General features: G+C 40.1%; 1 protein-coding gene across 1 annotated transcript in view; it reads right to left on the bottom strand.

Moving 5' to 3' along the window:
* si:dkey-225n22.4 (collagen alpha-1(XXI) chain) overlaps nucleotides 1–17,264 on the bottom strand; it is a 63,318-nt gene that overhangs the window by 10,029 nt on the left and 36,025 nt on the right. Inside the window, exons 21-25 of the mRNA XM_037756916.1 lie at nucleotides 14,793–14,855; nucleotides 11,048–11,101; nucleotides 8,869–8,940; nucleotides 8,334–8,369; nucleotides 5,580–5,624 (exon numbers count right to left, since the gene is read on the bottom strand). Coding sequence (XP_037612844.1) covers nucleotides 5,580–5,624; nucleotides 8,334–8,369; nucleotides 8,869–8,940; nucleotides 11,048–11,101; nucleotides 14,793–14,855 — 270 coding nt within the window. The remainder of the gene's footprint in view (nucleotides 1–5,579; nucleotides 5,625–8,333; nucleotides 8,370–8,868; nucleotides 8,941–11,047; nucleotides 11,102–14,792; nucleotides 14,856–17,264) is intronic.

Genomic DNA, 17,264 nt, shown 5'->3' with positions numbered 1-17,264 from the left:
GTCTGCTTCGAGGAAGTTTTGTCCAAGGAGACACATGAGTATCATCAGGAGTGCTTTTTTTAAAGCATTCAGAAATGCTGCTCTGCCCAGCTAGCATGCTTGAAGGCCCCATTCACACAAATAGACTCAAAACACTAGAGATGCAACAGGATGCCATTCACTGTGAATTGAAAACACGATGCCACCACCCACCACTACTCAGAAAAACTCAAAAGAAGTAACATAGAGAAGTTGAGAATGGCTCAACTTTATGCAAATGTCCTCTGATGCACAGGAGCAACAACCTGGAGACAACTGAACTGACCGCGGGCATTTTCATTCCCTCGTGAAACTGAAGCACATTTTTTTTCTGCTTCATTCAACTACTTCAAATAACTTCCAACTGGGGCTGTTAATTGATTAAAGTATTTAATCTTGATTAATCGCATGATTGTCCATAGTTAATTGAGATTAATCGCAAATTAATCGCACATTTTTTATCTGTTCAAAATGTACCTTAAAGGGAGATTTGTCAAGTATTTAATAGTCTTATCCACATGGGACAAATATGCGGCTTTATGCAAATGTATGTTTATGATTATTATTGGAAATCAATTTACAACACAAAACAATGACAAATTTACATTGCCATTGCCATTTCATTGCCATTTTCAAAGGGCTCAAGGGACCCCTTTGATAATGGCAAATGTCAGTTTTTCGTTGGTACCAATGGATTCCTTAGGTTCTTAAAACTGAGCCCGCTACAACCTTAAAATCGCAAGTTGCGTCAATGCATGAAAGAAATTAGTGGCTTTAAAAACAAATTACCTTTAACTTTAATTAATAAGTTAACTTTGACAGCCCTACTTCAAACCAAAAGAAAAAAGCTAATACAAAAAAATAAAAAGCTGATTTTCCTGGAGGCAGCAGCTACCCAGTTCTCTATGATAGAATTTTAATGAGATACCAGGACTTGAATGACAAAACCGATGCATGGAAGCACCACTATAGTGGCAACTTCACACAAAAACTTGCCCTTTGGAACTCAGTATTTAAATAACATGCTCAACTTAAACACAGCCGCGAGCTAAAAGCTCATGAGAGATGAGGCCGCCTGCCTCTTTGGGTCACATGTAAACACACTGTGAAGTTCAATATCCATACTGATCACCAACAGCAGCAGTGGTAGCCAGTTTAGGGGCCCATGGGTGCCCAGAGGCCTTATATCTCTTTGTGGGCCCAATTCCCACTTGCCTTTAGTTGCTCTGCCTTATTATTTACAAGAAAACTTTCACCCTCAGGAACCCTTTTCTGTGTCTACACGGGATGCAGGTCAGTATCATAGACTGTATATAAAGATGGACGACATGACAGCTCCCAAAAGGTGAAGCCAAAACCATAAAGATCGCCCTCTCTGTGTTAGCGGATGGGACATGGGACAAACTAAAACATCAAAGATTTTCCCAAAGATGGTTTCTGATGTATGTTCAAGTGTTAATTTTGCTGATAAGTTTGGTTTTAATTAGTTATTTGATGCTATAAAAAAAGGGGTGAGACGTCATGATTGACAGCTGTGATTCCCTCTTGCTAACAAGCTGCGACCATGCTTGGCTTGATTGATCAGGCGGGTGTGGGGCGGGATCCCCATACCACGGCTACACTGCCCGATCATTACTGCGCACTCTGTTTCCAAATGACATAAAAATCTAAAGATGGCAGCTCCTGTATCCAGGATATTTTGGCTTCACTTCTGTACGGTGGGAGGAAGTGGAGACGCGTTGCCCATCTATATATACAGTCTATCGTCCGTATGTATGTGATCAGCTGAAATCTAGCTGTTTTCAGGCTATTAAATAGACGTTTTCAGTCGCTATAAGCACCATAGATGTGGGTCAATAGGGGCCTACTACACCTATTAGTAGGTTTTATCATCCATTCAAATGGTAGATCAGCGAAGGAAGGTATAAAAGAAGATGACAGTGACCTCTAGTGACTGTAGTAATTATGACAGGAGCAGAAGACAAATATATGGACATGTATAGACAGCATAAAACTCCATATGGGGTAGAGGACACAATCTGTAGTTGTCTTCGTGTTGTAGTTATTTTAACCAAAAGCACAGTGTTTTTCCCTAAACTTAACCAAGTGTTTTTTTTCGCCTAAACCTAAAGAAGTTGTAGTTTTGTTGCCTAAACCTAAAGAAGCCTTTTTGTTTGCGTTAAAAACGTAACGTTTCATTCAGTTTTGCATGATAGAATGTGTTACTTTTAAGTATCACAACGTAGTAGGCATAGTAGGCCCATATTGACCTACATCTATGGTGCTTAAATCGATTGATAACGCCTATTTAATGGCCTGATAAGTCGAATCAGGTGCGAAATCAAAGCGTGATAAGGTGTGATTCTGAATTTTCTTCTCTGTCACATTTAAGACAACATGGATGATAAATCCTAGAGATGCTCAAAATAAGAAAAAGTTGTAATATTAATACCTTTGGTTCCATTGCAACTGAGTAAACTCAACCTGTTGATGAGATTGTATTGCCAACTAACAAAACATTTGCTCTTCGAGATATGAGCCCTCAGATGCCGAGTTGGTGACAAAGATGCTGTTTCAATCTGTATTGATCTCCTAGCAACGCTCACATTGTAGTCTGCGGAGTTCGGCGCTGCAATCTGAACGCCGCATTACTTCCCAGTAGAAGACAGGTGGTACATAATGAGGAGGGAAAACCAGGAACACAGAACACACCCTCTCCTGAACTGCGGTGCAGAGCACAGCTATTTATTTTACTCTGTAAGTATTAGGAAGTCTGTCTGAAGACAAAAAAATATGTCATATTCATTTCAGCAGTGACACTCTTGTGATTCACTGCTGATGCATTTAGCCTTGAGAGTGTGTCACATGGAGGTTGGGCTGCTTTCAACACTGTGGATTTAGAGAGTGTGAACATTAAGCTGCATACTGAGAAATGCACTCGTTTTATCTATCACAGACAACGCTACACAACTCTGTCTCCACATGATGCAATATAGTGCGCACACACACACACACACACCCACACACACACACACACACACACTGGATTCATTGTCTAAACCCCATCTGTGGACGAGGAGATCGATGCCTCAGTAATCGATACTTACCAATCAATTCCTAAATGCTACTCATTTGGTGTCGTTCCTATTAAAACGTATAAATTACACAGCTTGGCTTGAAGGCTGGACATTGCAGATCACACAGCAATTTATCTCATTATGTTTGCTCATTACCAATTATTGATGAGGGTGATAATCTCAGCGTGGATAAACATGTTAAATCAATTGTGCAATTCTGCTTCTCTCACTTTATGAAGCCTTATTTCACCTTGTGACATTATTTATGAGGAAGTTTTCTTTCTCATCTTTCCACAAGTCACCGCTCCTTCAACTCACCTGATCCAGCTCCTGTATATCTGTTTGTCATTCCATAACTTCTATTTGTGGGACACTTAAATAGAACAGAGCCATCATTAACAAGGAAAACTAACAAAGGAAACTTGGCCTTTTCTTTGGGCAAATAACTGTTATGGTGCGTGTCCTTAGGAGCATTTTTGGACACGAGGGGTCGCGCCGCCAACATTGGATGCTTGATGGGCGTTCCATTGAGTGGTGTCATGATGGATGATCGACTTCCCTAAAACATGTTATCAATAATCGGCTTTATTTCAAGCATTGGAGGGATAGGGGTGGTGTATAAATACAGGATCGTTTGCATAGCCCGATGTCCTGGTAGTGTCTACAAGGGAACCCGCAAGTCGGTGAAACTCTCGCGAGATTGGTTAAGGTTAAGCATTGACCTCGAATAGTTAAGGTTAGGCATTGATCTCGAATAGTTAAGGTTAGGCATTGATCTCGAATAGTTAAGGTTAGGCATTGACCTTGAATGGTTGGGATTTGGCATTGATCTCTAATAGTTAAGGTGACGCATTGACCTTGAATGGTTGGGATTTGGCATTGATCTCTAATAGTTAAGGTTAAGCATTGACCTTGAATGGTTAGGGTTCGGCATTGACCTTGAGTAGTTAAGGTTAGGCATTGATCTCGAATGGTTAAGGTTTGGCATTGATTTCAAATGGTTACGGTTAGGCATTGACCTTGAATAGTTAAGGTTAGGATAGGGCGTCGGACAGCGAGAGTTTTGGTAAGTTTTTGCAGATCTCATCTGGCCTTGTTGACACGACCCAATGTCATCTGCCATGGACAGAAGAAGTAAGCGGATCTTCATCATTGCACTGATGTTCTTACAGAGGTACCAGCTTCGCTGATGCCGCCATGACTACTAACCAACAAAGAAAACATACAGGCTACACCCTCTTACAATCGCGCAAACACTTCCTGACTGCACCTGATTGGACGAACGCTTTCACTCATGACCAACAAACATAGCGACTTATTTTTAAACTTTCTTAGTATATTATAGTTTGCCTACATTTTTCTGAAAACATTTGAGGCGAGAAATTAGCCATGCAGTTGCTGAATCTGTCTTCATTTTAGATCGACAACGAATAGTTTAAAACATTTTTAGGGAGTTTCCAGAGGCGGCAAGTCGCGTTGGACGCCCCTGATTTGCATAAAGTAGCCTAGACCTCAACTTTATTCAATCGCACGGCTGCTTGAATGAATGGGAAGCATGGACAGAACCTGTGGACACGTACCATGAGACTTGCTGCTTGTCTCTGACCTGCCCTTCTGCCTTCACCTTGTCACATTTGTTGCCCGTTCAGAATACCTTGAAGTTGCCAACTTTACGTCTGTAAACTGACTATTGATTTTTAAGTATAACGCCTGTAATTCAGCCTGCCCTGCCTGAGTGTCTGCACTGGGTCCTTTTCCCCGTTGCCAAGAATCTGAACCGTGACACCATGATCCTCACTCTTGTTCCGAGGTTGAGTCTAAACACCAAAGCGGGGCCGTGGCTTTGCTACGAGGGCCCTGAGACTGGAACAACTCTCCTAAACAGATTAGCTCGGCTTAGTCACTTACCTCCCTCTGTGTCCCTGCTGAAAGTTAACTTTTTCAGAATACATTTGATTTGATTTTATGATTTTATATTACTGTCTGGAGCTTCCGTGCTGTTTTATTCTCTCATTTGTATTTTGTCTCTTCCCATTTAGTCTTGTATCCTGCTCTGTACTGCTGTTTGCATGCACTGTTTTGGTCTTTTATTGCATTTTTATGTGTTTTTATTTGCTGTCTGATTTTAATCTTGTAAAGCACCTTGTAAAGCCACTTTCCGAGAGGTGTTACATTAGTGGGGTTTATTATTATCATATTTATTTTGTGATAAAGTCTTTATGGTATCAGAGGATTTATGATATTAACTACGGACAGACTTTACAAAAAAAAAATATTCTAATCACAAATTAGCTCCTTGTAAGTGAGGACTGGCCAAGATGTTCTCCCTCATCCTCGTGCCCTTGTGGGGACATTTGGTCCTCGTAATTTACTGCACTCACACACGTCACATACACACAAACACACACATTTCAATCCCTGCTAAACCTATAGAAACATAAGCTCCACTGCCACCCAGTGGAAGCAGTAGGATGCTACACTCACAGGTACACCAGGAGTCCCAAGCTCTCCATCTCTGCCTCGCTCCCCCTGCAAAGAGATACATCATGATTAACTGGATGTTTGTGTGAGTGTGTTTACATATGTGCAGGTAAGGCTTCATGTGGTGTGTGTGTGTGTGTGCGAGGGAGAGATTGAATGTGTGCAACAACGGGTGTGTCGATTTAGGTGTGTGTGTGTGTATTACAGTGTGCTGGTCCGTGTCTTCATTCCGTGTGTGAGTGGAGAAAAGGTCATGATTACCACTAGCAGCCAATAAGAGAAACCCAGGGAGAGATGGGATAGGAATTGGCTAGCGGTGACCTTTAACAAACCGGACTTTTTATCTCGTGTGTGGCTTTCCAAGCGCATCCCGCAGCACTGTTAACACACTGCTCTCCCTCCTCTGCTCCTCTGGGCTCTCACTCGGTTTTCCATTCGAGCACGTAAAGGGAAGCAACTGAATCAGAGCGTTCATCACATGCTTTGATTGTTCAATTTGGGGCTGATGTTCCTTTCACAACGGTAGAAGTACAACAGGGCGGCATCTACAATGTTACAGGTGTCCATGCTGGGAAAGGCCCCAGCCAGGACCGGCTCTAGCCCGCTTTCGGTGCCCTAGGCGAAATCCGGATTTGGAGCCGGTTGCAGCCGGAGGCCAATATCATTCCTCTATATTTGGCTTTCTTTTCCTCCTACTCTTTTCTCTGTTTTTTTTCTTCCATGCGCAACTGAAGGCTTGGACCTTTTCATTATGAAGAATGTGAAAATACCAGATGTCTGAATTTCTTGACATCTGTCTGTCTAGCAATCTTACTCGGGCCGCCCACCCTGGGCCCCCAGTGCACAGCCACAGTGTGACGCTCAAGTGCGGCCGTTGCAGGGGTGAAAAGTGTATTTCATTCTTTCTTTATTTGTTAATTCGTTAACTCAATGTACCCATCGACCAGCGCCCCCCAGAAGGTGGCACTCTAGGAGACCGCTTAAATGGCCGTTGCCTTAAGCAGGCCCTGGCCCCAACCAACAACAAACAAAAAAACAATGATTACATTAGTTTGGATTGGCTTGTTACACTCACACTAGTAGAAGATCTTTGAGTCTACTTAAACATACTGCACCATGTACTGTATCCTAATCCTAATTCCCATGTATCCTAGAGGCTGATGTAAATCAGTGCAACATCGGCCCTTAAAATATGCTAGCAAATGAAAAAACATTATTGCTGAATCACTTCAGCACTTGCTGCATACATCTTAAGTTGCTGTAAAGTTAGAGACAGTTTGTTTCCAACTCATTAGAAGAGAGTAACACTGGCTAACCAGCTGCATTGGTTTGTACTGTGCACCCTCTAGGAATGTAGCTACTAGTAATCTGGAGCTGGGCTGTACCTATCAATAGTCCCGTTTCCACCACAGGAACTTTGCCCCCGAACTAGGAACTTTTTGAGGAACTCATTGCGTTTCGACTGCAGGGACCAGGGTCTAAATGAAGTTCCGGGGACATTTTCTGGGGCCTTTTTACCCCCAAAAAAAGGCCCCGATCGGCTGACCAAACAGCGGTATTTGAAGAGTTGGAGGTGAAATTGGATTGCATCGGAAGCTCTGTCCAACCAGAGAGCAATGTAATGTAACACACAAGTCAATATAGCTGGAACAGGACCACAAAAATAATTGTTTAAATAAGCAAAGTGCCTACTTTGAAATCTCCTGATAAAATTAGACATTACTTGGTATAAATTATACACTCAGTGTGTACATAGATATTAGAGGATAATAGAGGTTAATTAAATAGTGATCATTTTAATTCATAGTAATAATAGAGGTTAAGTTATAAAACATAATATAGGTTAATTTATTAGTTATCAATTTAACATAGGTTAATTTATAAAAAACAAAAATACCAGAGGTTATTAATTAGTGATCAATTTAATTTATAATAATAATAATAGAGGTTTATTTATAAAAATAATAGAGGTTGAATAATAAATGATCAATTTAATTTGGAATAATAATAATAGAGATCAATTTATAATTGATCAATTTAATTTAGAATAATAATAGAAGTTTATTTATATAAATAATATAGGTTAATTAGTTAGTGATCAATTTAATTAATAATAATAACAGAGGTTAATTTATAAAAATAATAGAGGTTAATTAATTAGTGATCAATTTAATTTATAATAATAAAAGAGGTTAATTTATAAAAATAACAGAGGTTATTAATTAGTGATCAATTTAATTTATAATAATAATAGAGGTTAATTTATAAAAATAATAGAGGTTCATTAATTAGTGATCAATTTAATTTAGAATAATAATAGAGGTTAATTTATAAAATAATAGAAGTTGAATAATTAGTGATCAATTTAATTTAGAATAATAATAATAATAGAGATTAATTTATAATTGATCAATTTTATTTAGAATAAAAACAGAGGTTAATTTATAAAAATAACAGAGGTTAATTAATTTGATTAATTTAATTTATAACTTATAAAATCAACCATTAAGCACTAAAAAAGGTTTTAATTCCAGTGACCGATTCCACCTGTTGACTCTGTTCTCTGAGATCACTCCTTGTGGTCTCATCAGCTGGTCAGTCTGCTTTCCCAAGGCTTTACCCACATTGGGTTGACACCACAAATAATTGCAGTTTAGTAATTTAAATAAATGTTTTAATACAGGAATTGTATGGCTGAACTATTAACTGTGCATATAATTTTCTAGTAGAAGTGAAAGTAAAGAAAAAGTACAGTACCTGGCATCCTTTAGAGCCGGTCTCTCCTCTCTCCCCCTAAAAATACACGCATCATTAGAACATGTCCAACCTACAGTCATTTCAGCTTTTTTGTTTTGACACTGACATCCCAATAACAGCACGCTGCTTGACGAGTTATTGAAGAAAAATAGCATCACTGTCCTGTTGACAACATACGTAGTGAACAGAAAACAAAACGCAGCATGTTAGACCGACTGATCCGGATTAGGACGGTTATATTTATGAGCCTGGGCGTTCTGCTTTTGAAGTGTGAAGGACAACCTTTAGCACCATTAAAATTAATCATGTCATCTAAGCTCAAAATGAATAATACATAAACAAGCATGTATCATGTTAAGCTGTCAACATCTGCAGTACAACATGTAAATGTACTCCTGACAGCCAGAACTATAAATCATTCATAAAGTGTCGCCTCTGTTGCATATTTGTAGACTTCATTAAGTCAGAACAAAACACATTCAGGTCGTTTATTTTAATTGGTTCATATATGTTTGTTATATGAATTGACACTCACCATGTGACCTTTGAACCCCGGCATCCCCATGGCACCCGGCAGCCCCGGAAAACCAGATTCCCCTGTGGTGCCCTGGAGAGGTGAGAGGTTATTGATGTTTGGAAATCAATGATTGGCATTCAAGAAAAGACAAAGATCATAATTCTGAGCTATTTTCCTCAAACTGGCCATTTATTTCACACTAGATGGAAAACAGTTGTAACCATTATGTCTTTGTTTGAAATCCAACAAGGGAGCAGATAAAAGGAAATCTAAAACTTGAGCAGCAGGTGTGTGTGTGTTTGTGTTTGTGTGACTGTCTATTCGATCCCTCGTGACAACTTCCCATCCGGCTGCAGTGAAAGAAAATGTTCCTAGCCAGTAATCAAGGCTGGTTAAATACGGGGTATAAAGATGTTTGAGTGAAAACTTTTCAAGCTCTCTTTTACTCATGACTCATTACTCGCTTCCAAAAAGCTTAAATAACATATGCGTCGAAGGATGGCACCTTCAGAATAACCATGGTTACCTGTAATTAAGTAGAACAACAAAGGCTGACTCAGATTCTTTATTTAAAACCACAATGGTTGACATTTATGGGCGTAATTGCTCAAAAACATGTCACTGAACAAACATAAAAAGTGTAGCTGTCACTCCAAAAGAGAAATAAGAAACTGGCTGAGAGGATGAGAGGAGGCAGATGGAGAATGAGGTTGGTTTTAGAAAAGAGAAAAGGCAAAAGCTGTTGCCCTGATCGTACCCTGATCCCTCAGGATTTAGTAGTGTCCTCACTAATCCGACCGCCATGTTGAATTTCCAAACGCTCACTTCTATGCGGCCGTCAGTATAGACTAACTGGGACTGGGGCGTGAAGGTGCAAATAGTGTACATGCTTTTGTCAAGGGAAGGATAAGGGATAGACAATCGTAGCAGAGAACACGTATGGAGAGTCAATCTGTACAGCAGTGTGGGAGACAGCTACTTTAGAGAGAGAGGAAAAGACAACCTGAACTGCTTCCTTCACATTAAAGGTGCTCAATTGTAAATGCAGAGCATGTGATTGAGGAACTGCCTCTACGTGGCTCTCAACATGGCGACAGCTGAGCTGGCGGCTAGCAGCTAACAGAGCTAACGGCACGAACAGTGCGACAGTGCTGACAGAGCTAACAGTGTTAACCTGGGGGGAGGGAACCGGAGGGTGGGTGCTACGCTTCCGCAATGACTCCATCGGTTGGGATGACGTTATCAAAGAACGTATATTGATAAGAAGTGAAAGTCAATTGTTCGTTCCATTGCAACACCAGCCGTTGTTTTTTAATTTAAACTTTTTTGCGTGGCCGCTTCCCAGAGGAGCATTAAGTAATCGATGGACATAAATGGTAGTTAGAAAAATCCAGCACACAGATTTTGAGAGCAATCTCAAACTTGTTCATGTCAAGGATCCAAAATAGAGTCCAATAGACCACAGACCATGGATGTAGAATAGGTTGTGTCTTGTGCTTTTGTCCCGCGTGTTAGTAAATAGCCTACAGCTACATTAAAATCTGTTTATGTCGCGCTTCTAGCACTACTAGCTACTGGCCGATAGCCGGTTGTTTGTGAACAGAGACGTTAATACATCCACCGGCAGGTATAGGCTTACAGCATACAGCCCATGGGTGTATTATAAGATAATAAAAGTGATGAATTACAGCAAATATATCCATTATTACAGCCGCATACAGCTAGCAGGAAGCTGGCAGAACCGGATATGTCATATGAGCGTGCAGGGCGATGCAGTCCCGTGGGTCTGATGCACGTTCATTATGATGAGGAAAATAACTCTGGATTGAGCTATTAGTGAATTTTACAACTTTTAGGACATAATGATTTAAATGAGGGCTATTTAGATGTTCGTACTGGGAAGTTGATTTATCTCTTTATACATTCATGGCAATGGACTCATTGGCGTTTTCAGTCCAAAATGGCAGCAGACACATGGGTCTAAAAGCAATCATCTAGCAATTGGCAGGATGTAAATGCCTGTAATTATCTAATTGTAAGAATAAATAAAATTGGCATTGCAGAAAAAAGAATACGGAGGCAGACAGATTGACAAAAAAAAAAAAAAAAATAGAGGAGGATGCAGTGTTGGAAAGCAGTGAAGACAGAGGTTAAAGGAAACAATGTAATCTGGTAGATAATCCGCGGCTCCACTCACCTTCTGGCCTGGTGGACCAAGAGGACCAGTGAACCCCGGATATCCACACTTCCCCTAAAAAAAACACACACACACACACACCATATTTATCTGACAATACTGGGGGCCTTCTGTTGATTACACTCATGACTAAATCTCATCCTTAACAAAGCGTAGGGTTGTATTTTAACCATCACGACGACCAGCAGCACAGCATTCACAAACGGGTTGTCTGCGTGGCATATAAATCACAGTGTGTGGTGATTAATCACTCTACTCTCAGCCAGTCACACTACTTCTCTATTCCCTGTTAAACAGCTGTGCCAATCACGCGAGGTATGACAGCGGTGCGTCATGGAAATGGCTCAATGGATTTAGAAGAGAGACGGCTTTTCTAAGTACAAAAATTACACCGCTGTGTCGATTCAGACGGAGAGGATCTGAAGGGGTCACATGCAAATTCCTAGCTGAACAAATACTGTGCTGCCAAAAGCCGGATTTACATTGGTGGAGTCTGGTTGTGTCGTGTTTTCTGAGTACATTTTAACTAAATTATGCACACAATCGTTGTGATGTCCAGTTAGTGAGTCTATAGTAGGTTACAATGAAACCATTACAATAACTGAGAAAAATCGGAGCAATATATTATTATATTCATATTGTTGGATATTATCATTGACACTTGTAAGCACTCTACGGAAGCCCTGAGAGGCAAGTAAGAAACAAAAGATTGTGGTGATCCATTTTCTAAATCGGATCTAAATTGTTTTCTCTCCTGTGTTTATGATTCAAGAACAGGTGAGCAAAAGGTTTTGCCAGGATAATCTTTCTAAGTTCCTTAATTTTTTTTCATCTCTGAAACAGGTTGGGGAAAAAAGTGTTTGTTGTTGTCATTACGACAACAAGAAGCTACCCTATATGTTCTAAATATAACAATACATTCATGTTTTCCCTAACGGCAGATTACTACAGATTAAAATACTTTTCTAGTCAAAAAAAAAGAAGACATAACAGTAATGTTACGTAACTTGCCAACACACAATATAAAGTGCAGAAATTCAAACTCACGTGGAAGAAAACTTGAATGCTTTTAGTCCTATTTATTACACGGCTTTGTTGAATACTCGATTCTGATTGGTCAATTACAGCATTCTATGGTTTGTTATTTCTTTATAACAGACCGTTGCTATGTATAACAGACCGTTGCTACGGGCGCAGATCTGATCTCGGACTCTGGAGGACCATTTTTGTGTCAAATTATTGATTTTTTAAGTAAGTAGCTGTGTAATAAGCGGGATAATGTACAGCTAGTGGGTCATTGTTGTGAAATAAACCCGCAGTAACTTGAGGTACATTATAAATTACTTAGAACATAGGGTAGTGGTGCACTTCAGCCTGTGGTGAGCGAAACCCACACACATATTTTCCCCTGCCAAAATATTTTTTCACCTGTTTTCACGGAAGAAAAAAAAAAAAAAGAAACTTAGGTTTTCCCAGGATCATCTTTCTATTTTTCTCTTGTTCTTAAGTCATGAGGAGAGAAAACAATTCAGAACAGACTTAGAAAATGGATCATCATAATTTTTTGTTCTTACTTTGCCTCTCATGGCTTCCGTACATTGCAGTAGAAGTATAAAGTAGCATAAAAAGGTAGTACAAGTACCTGGAGATTGTACTTAACAACAGCACTTGAGTACTTTCTACCAACGTTTTTGTACTGGTAAGTTACATCAATGTTACAGGCTTGTGTTGTGGCTTTACTTGTGTTACGTTATTTCATGTCACAGATAAATATTTCCGTGATTTTTATCACAGATTTAAACTCTTGCCACACTTGCTGGAAAGAAAGCCATGAGGAGTGCAGATGTTGCTCCCTGTACTGTGGTGTTTGTGTGTAGGAGTTAAACAGAACTGTGTGACCAATGTGTCCACTGTCTAAGAAAGACTACCAGTCAACTGTGTGCACAACTACAGTGGTTTGTGTAGTTATTTTTGCCGCAGCCTGATGTTGGTTATGCATGATTTAATCAAGGTAACCGCGGTGTGTAATAGTGCTGTTCTCTTCATATGTTGTGTGTGTTCCATCTGCAATTATCTGCTACAGATGGAACGCAGCCTTCTGTGGGGATTTAATCAGCTGACAGGGAAGTTCCCATACAGGTGTAAGGGGTGTGTATAATTAGCAGTGTTTATTTATGTGTTGTGTTTATCTATTTATGTGACTGACTGATTAAATCACCAAATGATCAGGTGCCATTTGGCTGGTCCTCTTTCTCAGCACATGTTTACCTTCACATGCATGGAAACGCATCATTCACTCATTCTCCTTCCATCTTTGTGTCTTGCACGCTGTGCCGAGTATACAAATTCCAAAGGGGACGGGAAATGTGCATTTCAAGGTCAGAGAAATATGAAAATGCCCCCTTGTGCTAGTCTTTCTGATTTCACAGATAAAGGTTAGTTAACTTGTCATTTCTGCAGCTTTTTGTGGCTGCAGGTCAGGATATCACAGTCTCAGTTGCCTCTCGCAAATCCCCCAACTTTACCAAAGTGCAATAAAAAAATCAGTGGAGTTCCCCCAAAGAACGTATGTTGCTAAAAAAGTGAAAGCGAATTGATCGTTCCATTGCAATTTCAGCGCCCAGCAGCAGAGCGACGCTTCCGCCATTTTGGACTGAAAGCAACTACCGGACACCGGTAAAACGTCCGCCTACAAAGTGCCGTACAAAAGTAAAACAAAATGATTTCTATTCTGTTGTCATAATTTGTCTCAAACTTTTTCATGTCAAAGATCCAAAATGGAGTCCAACAGACCACAGACCATGGATGTATAAGAGGTTGTGTCCTGTGCTTTTGCCCTGCGTGTTAGTAAATAGCCTACAACTCCATTAAATTCTATTTATGTTGTGCTTCTAGCACTACTAGCTACTGGCCGATAGCCGGTTGTTTGGGAGCAGAGACGTTAATACATCCACCACGATACAGGCTTACAGTTTACAGCCCCTGGGTGTATTATAAGATAATTAAAGTAATGCATTACAGCCAATATATCCATTATTACAGTCGCATACAGCTAGCAGGAAGCTGGCAGAACCGGATATGTCCCATGAGCGTGCAGGTCGGTGCGGTCCCGTGGGTCTGATGCACGTTCATTATGGCGAGAAAAATAACTCTGGATTCAGCTAGTAGTTCATTTTATAACACAATTTAAATGAGGGCTATTTAAGTGTTCGTACTGGGAAGTTGATTTACCTAAAAAAAAATTATCCTCTGATTTACAGACGTCTTTTTATACATCCATTCGAATGGAATCATTGGTGTTTTCAGTCCAAAATGGTGGCAGCGCTACCACAGCGCCATCTAGCTGCAAAAGAGTTTCACCTCGTTGCTTCTATACTCTTTGATACCCCCTTCAATCTGTAACTAGGTCCCTAATTGAGAAAAATATGGTAAAAGCTCACTTTGCATAAATGTATAAAGGAGTAAAACTTTTTCTCTGAAGGAGAGAAATGCAAGTGAGCACACACCGACAGTCCAAATATGAACCGTCCTTGGCAGAACAGCGTTTATCACATATTCAGAAACACCTACAATTTGATTGCAAAACAAGTTGCCTCCCTCTCAGCAAAATGCATTTTTCTCTCCGGGCACATCAAGAAGAACAGGGAGGGAGGGTACAGCATTAGAAGAGGCTGAGAATAGCCCAGCGGCTGGGGAGCAGCAGGCCATTAGCATAATAACTAATTATAACGTTCAACGCACAGACCTTGGGACCATCTCGGCCGATCTCTCCGGGCGGCCCCGGGGGCCCCTGGATTCCCTGGGTTCCCTGGACGGAGAGAGATAGAGAGAGAGAGAGAGATATTGGGGGAGAGAGAAGGAAGAGGAGAGGGGGGGGAGTGGAGGGGAGGGCCAAGAGAGGAAGGGAATGAGAGGGAGAGAGAGAGAGAGAATGAGATGAAAGAGACAGGCGCAGTGCTTTGGGCTGAATATGACAGAGTGCGTGACGGCTTAGTCAGGAGGTACTGAGGGAGAAATGAGATGGCTCAGGTCCACACACACATACACACACACACACACACACACACACGTTCACTACAAACTCATGCACGTCCACACTTTCACGCTTTGCGCGCGCAAACACACGCCGGTTTGCATGTTCAACAAAGCATTCTGCTGTATCAAGAGCCCGGCTCTATCTCCCCACATGCCGTCATCAGAGAGACACACACACAAATAAATCTACTGTCCAGTAATCGGATTGACTGTAGGGGACAAACAGGTAATATGAGCCTCTTTTCAATAAAGAGCCCAGTCATAAAAAATATGGATACTCATCATAAATGTAATGTTATTGCACAATAGGTATATTTCTTGATTTGGGTCCTAGAATGCTCCTAATATGAATACCAATCAATCTAAATTTAATATCCAAAAATATTGGTTACTCTAATGCCATGGAGTAGCGTATTCACATCCCAATATCAACATTTTTACTCCCAACTCATCAAATACCGATGCTTGGTCAGTATATGCTTTAATTTATGACACTCTAGGTACTCCTCTAGCATCAGTTTTGGATGTGTCAGTCTCCGCTCGTTACATGTATAGTGTCTTTTCAAAAACAACTTCCATGTTCACGGGAAATGTACAGATTCCGCTTGTTACATGCATACAGTGTCTTTTCAAAATAAACGTCCGTGTTCACAGGAAACGTACGGTTTCAGCTTGTTACATGCAGAGTTGCTAAACATAGTGTCTTTTCAAAATAAACTTCCAATATAGGTTTACTCGGTTAGGTTTAGGAAAGTCAACGTTGACTTATTTTACTGTACTTTTGTTACATAACTTACGTACTTGACTAACGCCACATAGGGAACGAATAGGGCTGTCAAAGTTAACGCAATAATAGCATGTTAACACAAATTAGTTTTAACTCATTTCTTAGTTTGGGTTCAGTTTTAAAGCTAGAGTGAAGATACTGGCATCATATGAAACAAGAAAACCTGAGGAATCCATTGTTACCAACCATGTCAAACTAGTATGATGCTAAAGAGGCTAAATAACACTACAAACGTAAATGCAGTACCTGTGAGGGTTTCTGGACAATATTTGTCATTGTTTTGTGTTGGTAATTGATTTCCAATAATACATATATACATACATTTGCATAAAGCAAGCATATTTTCCCACTCCCATGTTGATAAGAGTATTAAATACTTGACAAATCTCCCTTTAAGGTACATTTGGAACAGAGCAAAAAGAAATTGTGATTAATTTGCGATTAAATATTTTAATAGATTGACAGCCCTAGTAACAAACGTATTTAATTTAACCCAAACCACAATCTTTTCCGAAGCCTAACCGAGTAAACCTATGTTACATAAGTTAACAAAACTATGGTAAAAAAATTCAACATTGACTTTGTTTCACATATTTGTTTGACCCAACCATCCACCATGACCTCCTCCCTAAGTGGATTTCCCCGCTCTTTATACTACATCAGTTGCTCTGACTGTCTAATAATGACGTGGATGGGTTTACATTGGAGTTAGTTGAAAGCTTGGTGTGAATCAGGTATCAGTATATAGACCTTCTTGGTCTCATGTTGAGGATTACATATTTTGGAATCATTTCTTCAGTGTGTGGGAGCCTATTTTCTTGACATTGTTCGGATTATGACACTGTTTCACAAAGAAACGAAAGGTTTCAAAGCTTAAGGGTTTGAATGATTCGTGTTGACATTTGCGTCTGAACATTTGAAGCCCTTTCAGTTTGCCAAAGTATCAGATGTTAACACAATCCAATAGTAGATTTGATGGTTTGCTGCGGAAACACACTGATCGTGTACAATAAAGGAAAATGAAATACACCACTTCAAGCCATTAAAAAAAACAGAACAATTTAATGTGTATTGATTAATAAGGAGCCAAACCAGGACTGTGCTCATTCCAAATGCCAAATTTGATTGGTGTTGGCTGGGTCAACTGACAATTAGTTTGACATCTATGTTTAGTTATTTTATGTGGTTGCCTAGATACAAGGGGTGGCTCATTCTTCTTCTTCTTCCTCCTTCTGACTCTATATATGTGTGTGTGTGTGTGTGTGTGTGTGTGTGTGTGTGTGTGTGTGTGTGTGTGTCAGATAAGTCAGAGACCCACTGCAGGCATAACGTCATAGCAGTTCCACTGACAGGAATAGAAAGAGGGGGATGCAGCTTGTGGTTGTGGACCTTTTT

Source organism: Sebastes umbrosus, chromosome 21 (assembly GCF_015220745.1).
Source record: "Sebastes umbrosus isolate fSebUmb1 chromosome 21, fSebUmb1.pri, whole genome shotgun sequence".
NCBI classification, from domain to species: Eukaryota; Metazoa; Chordata; class Actinopteri; order Perciformes; family Sebastidae; genus Sebastes; species Sebastes umbrosus.
This window is presented reverse-complemented; position numbering and strand designations above follow the sequence as displayed.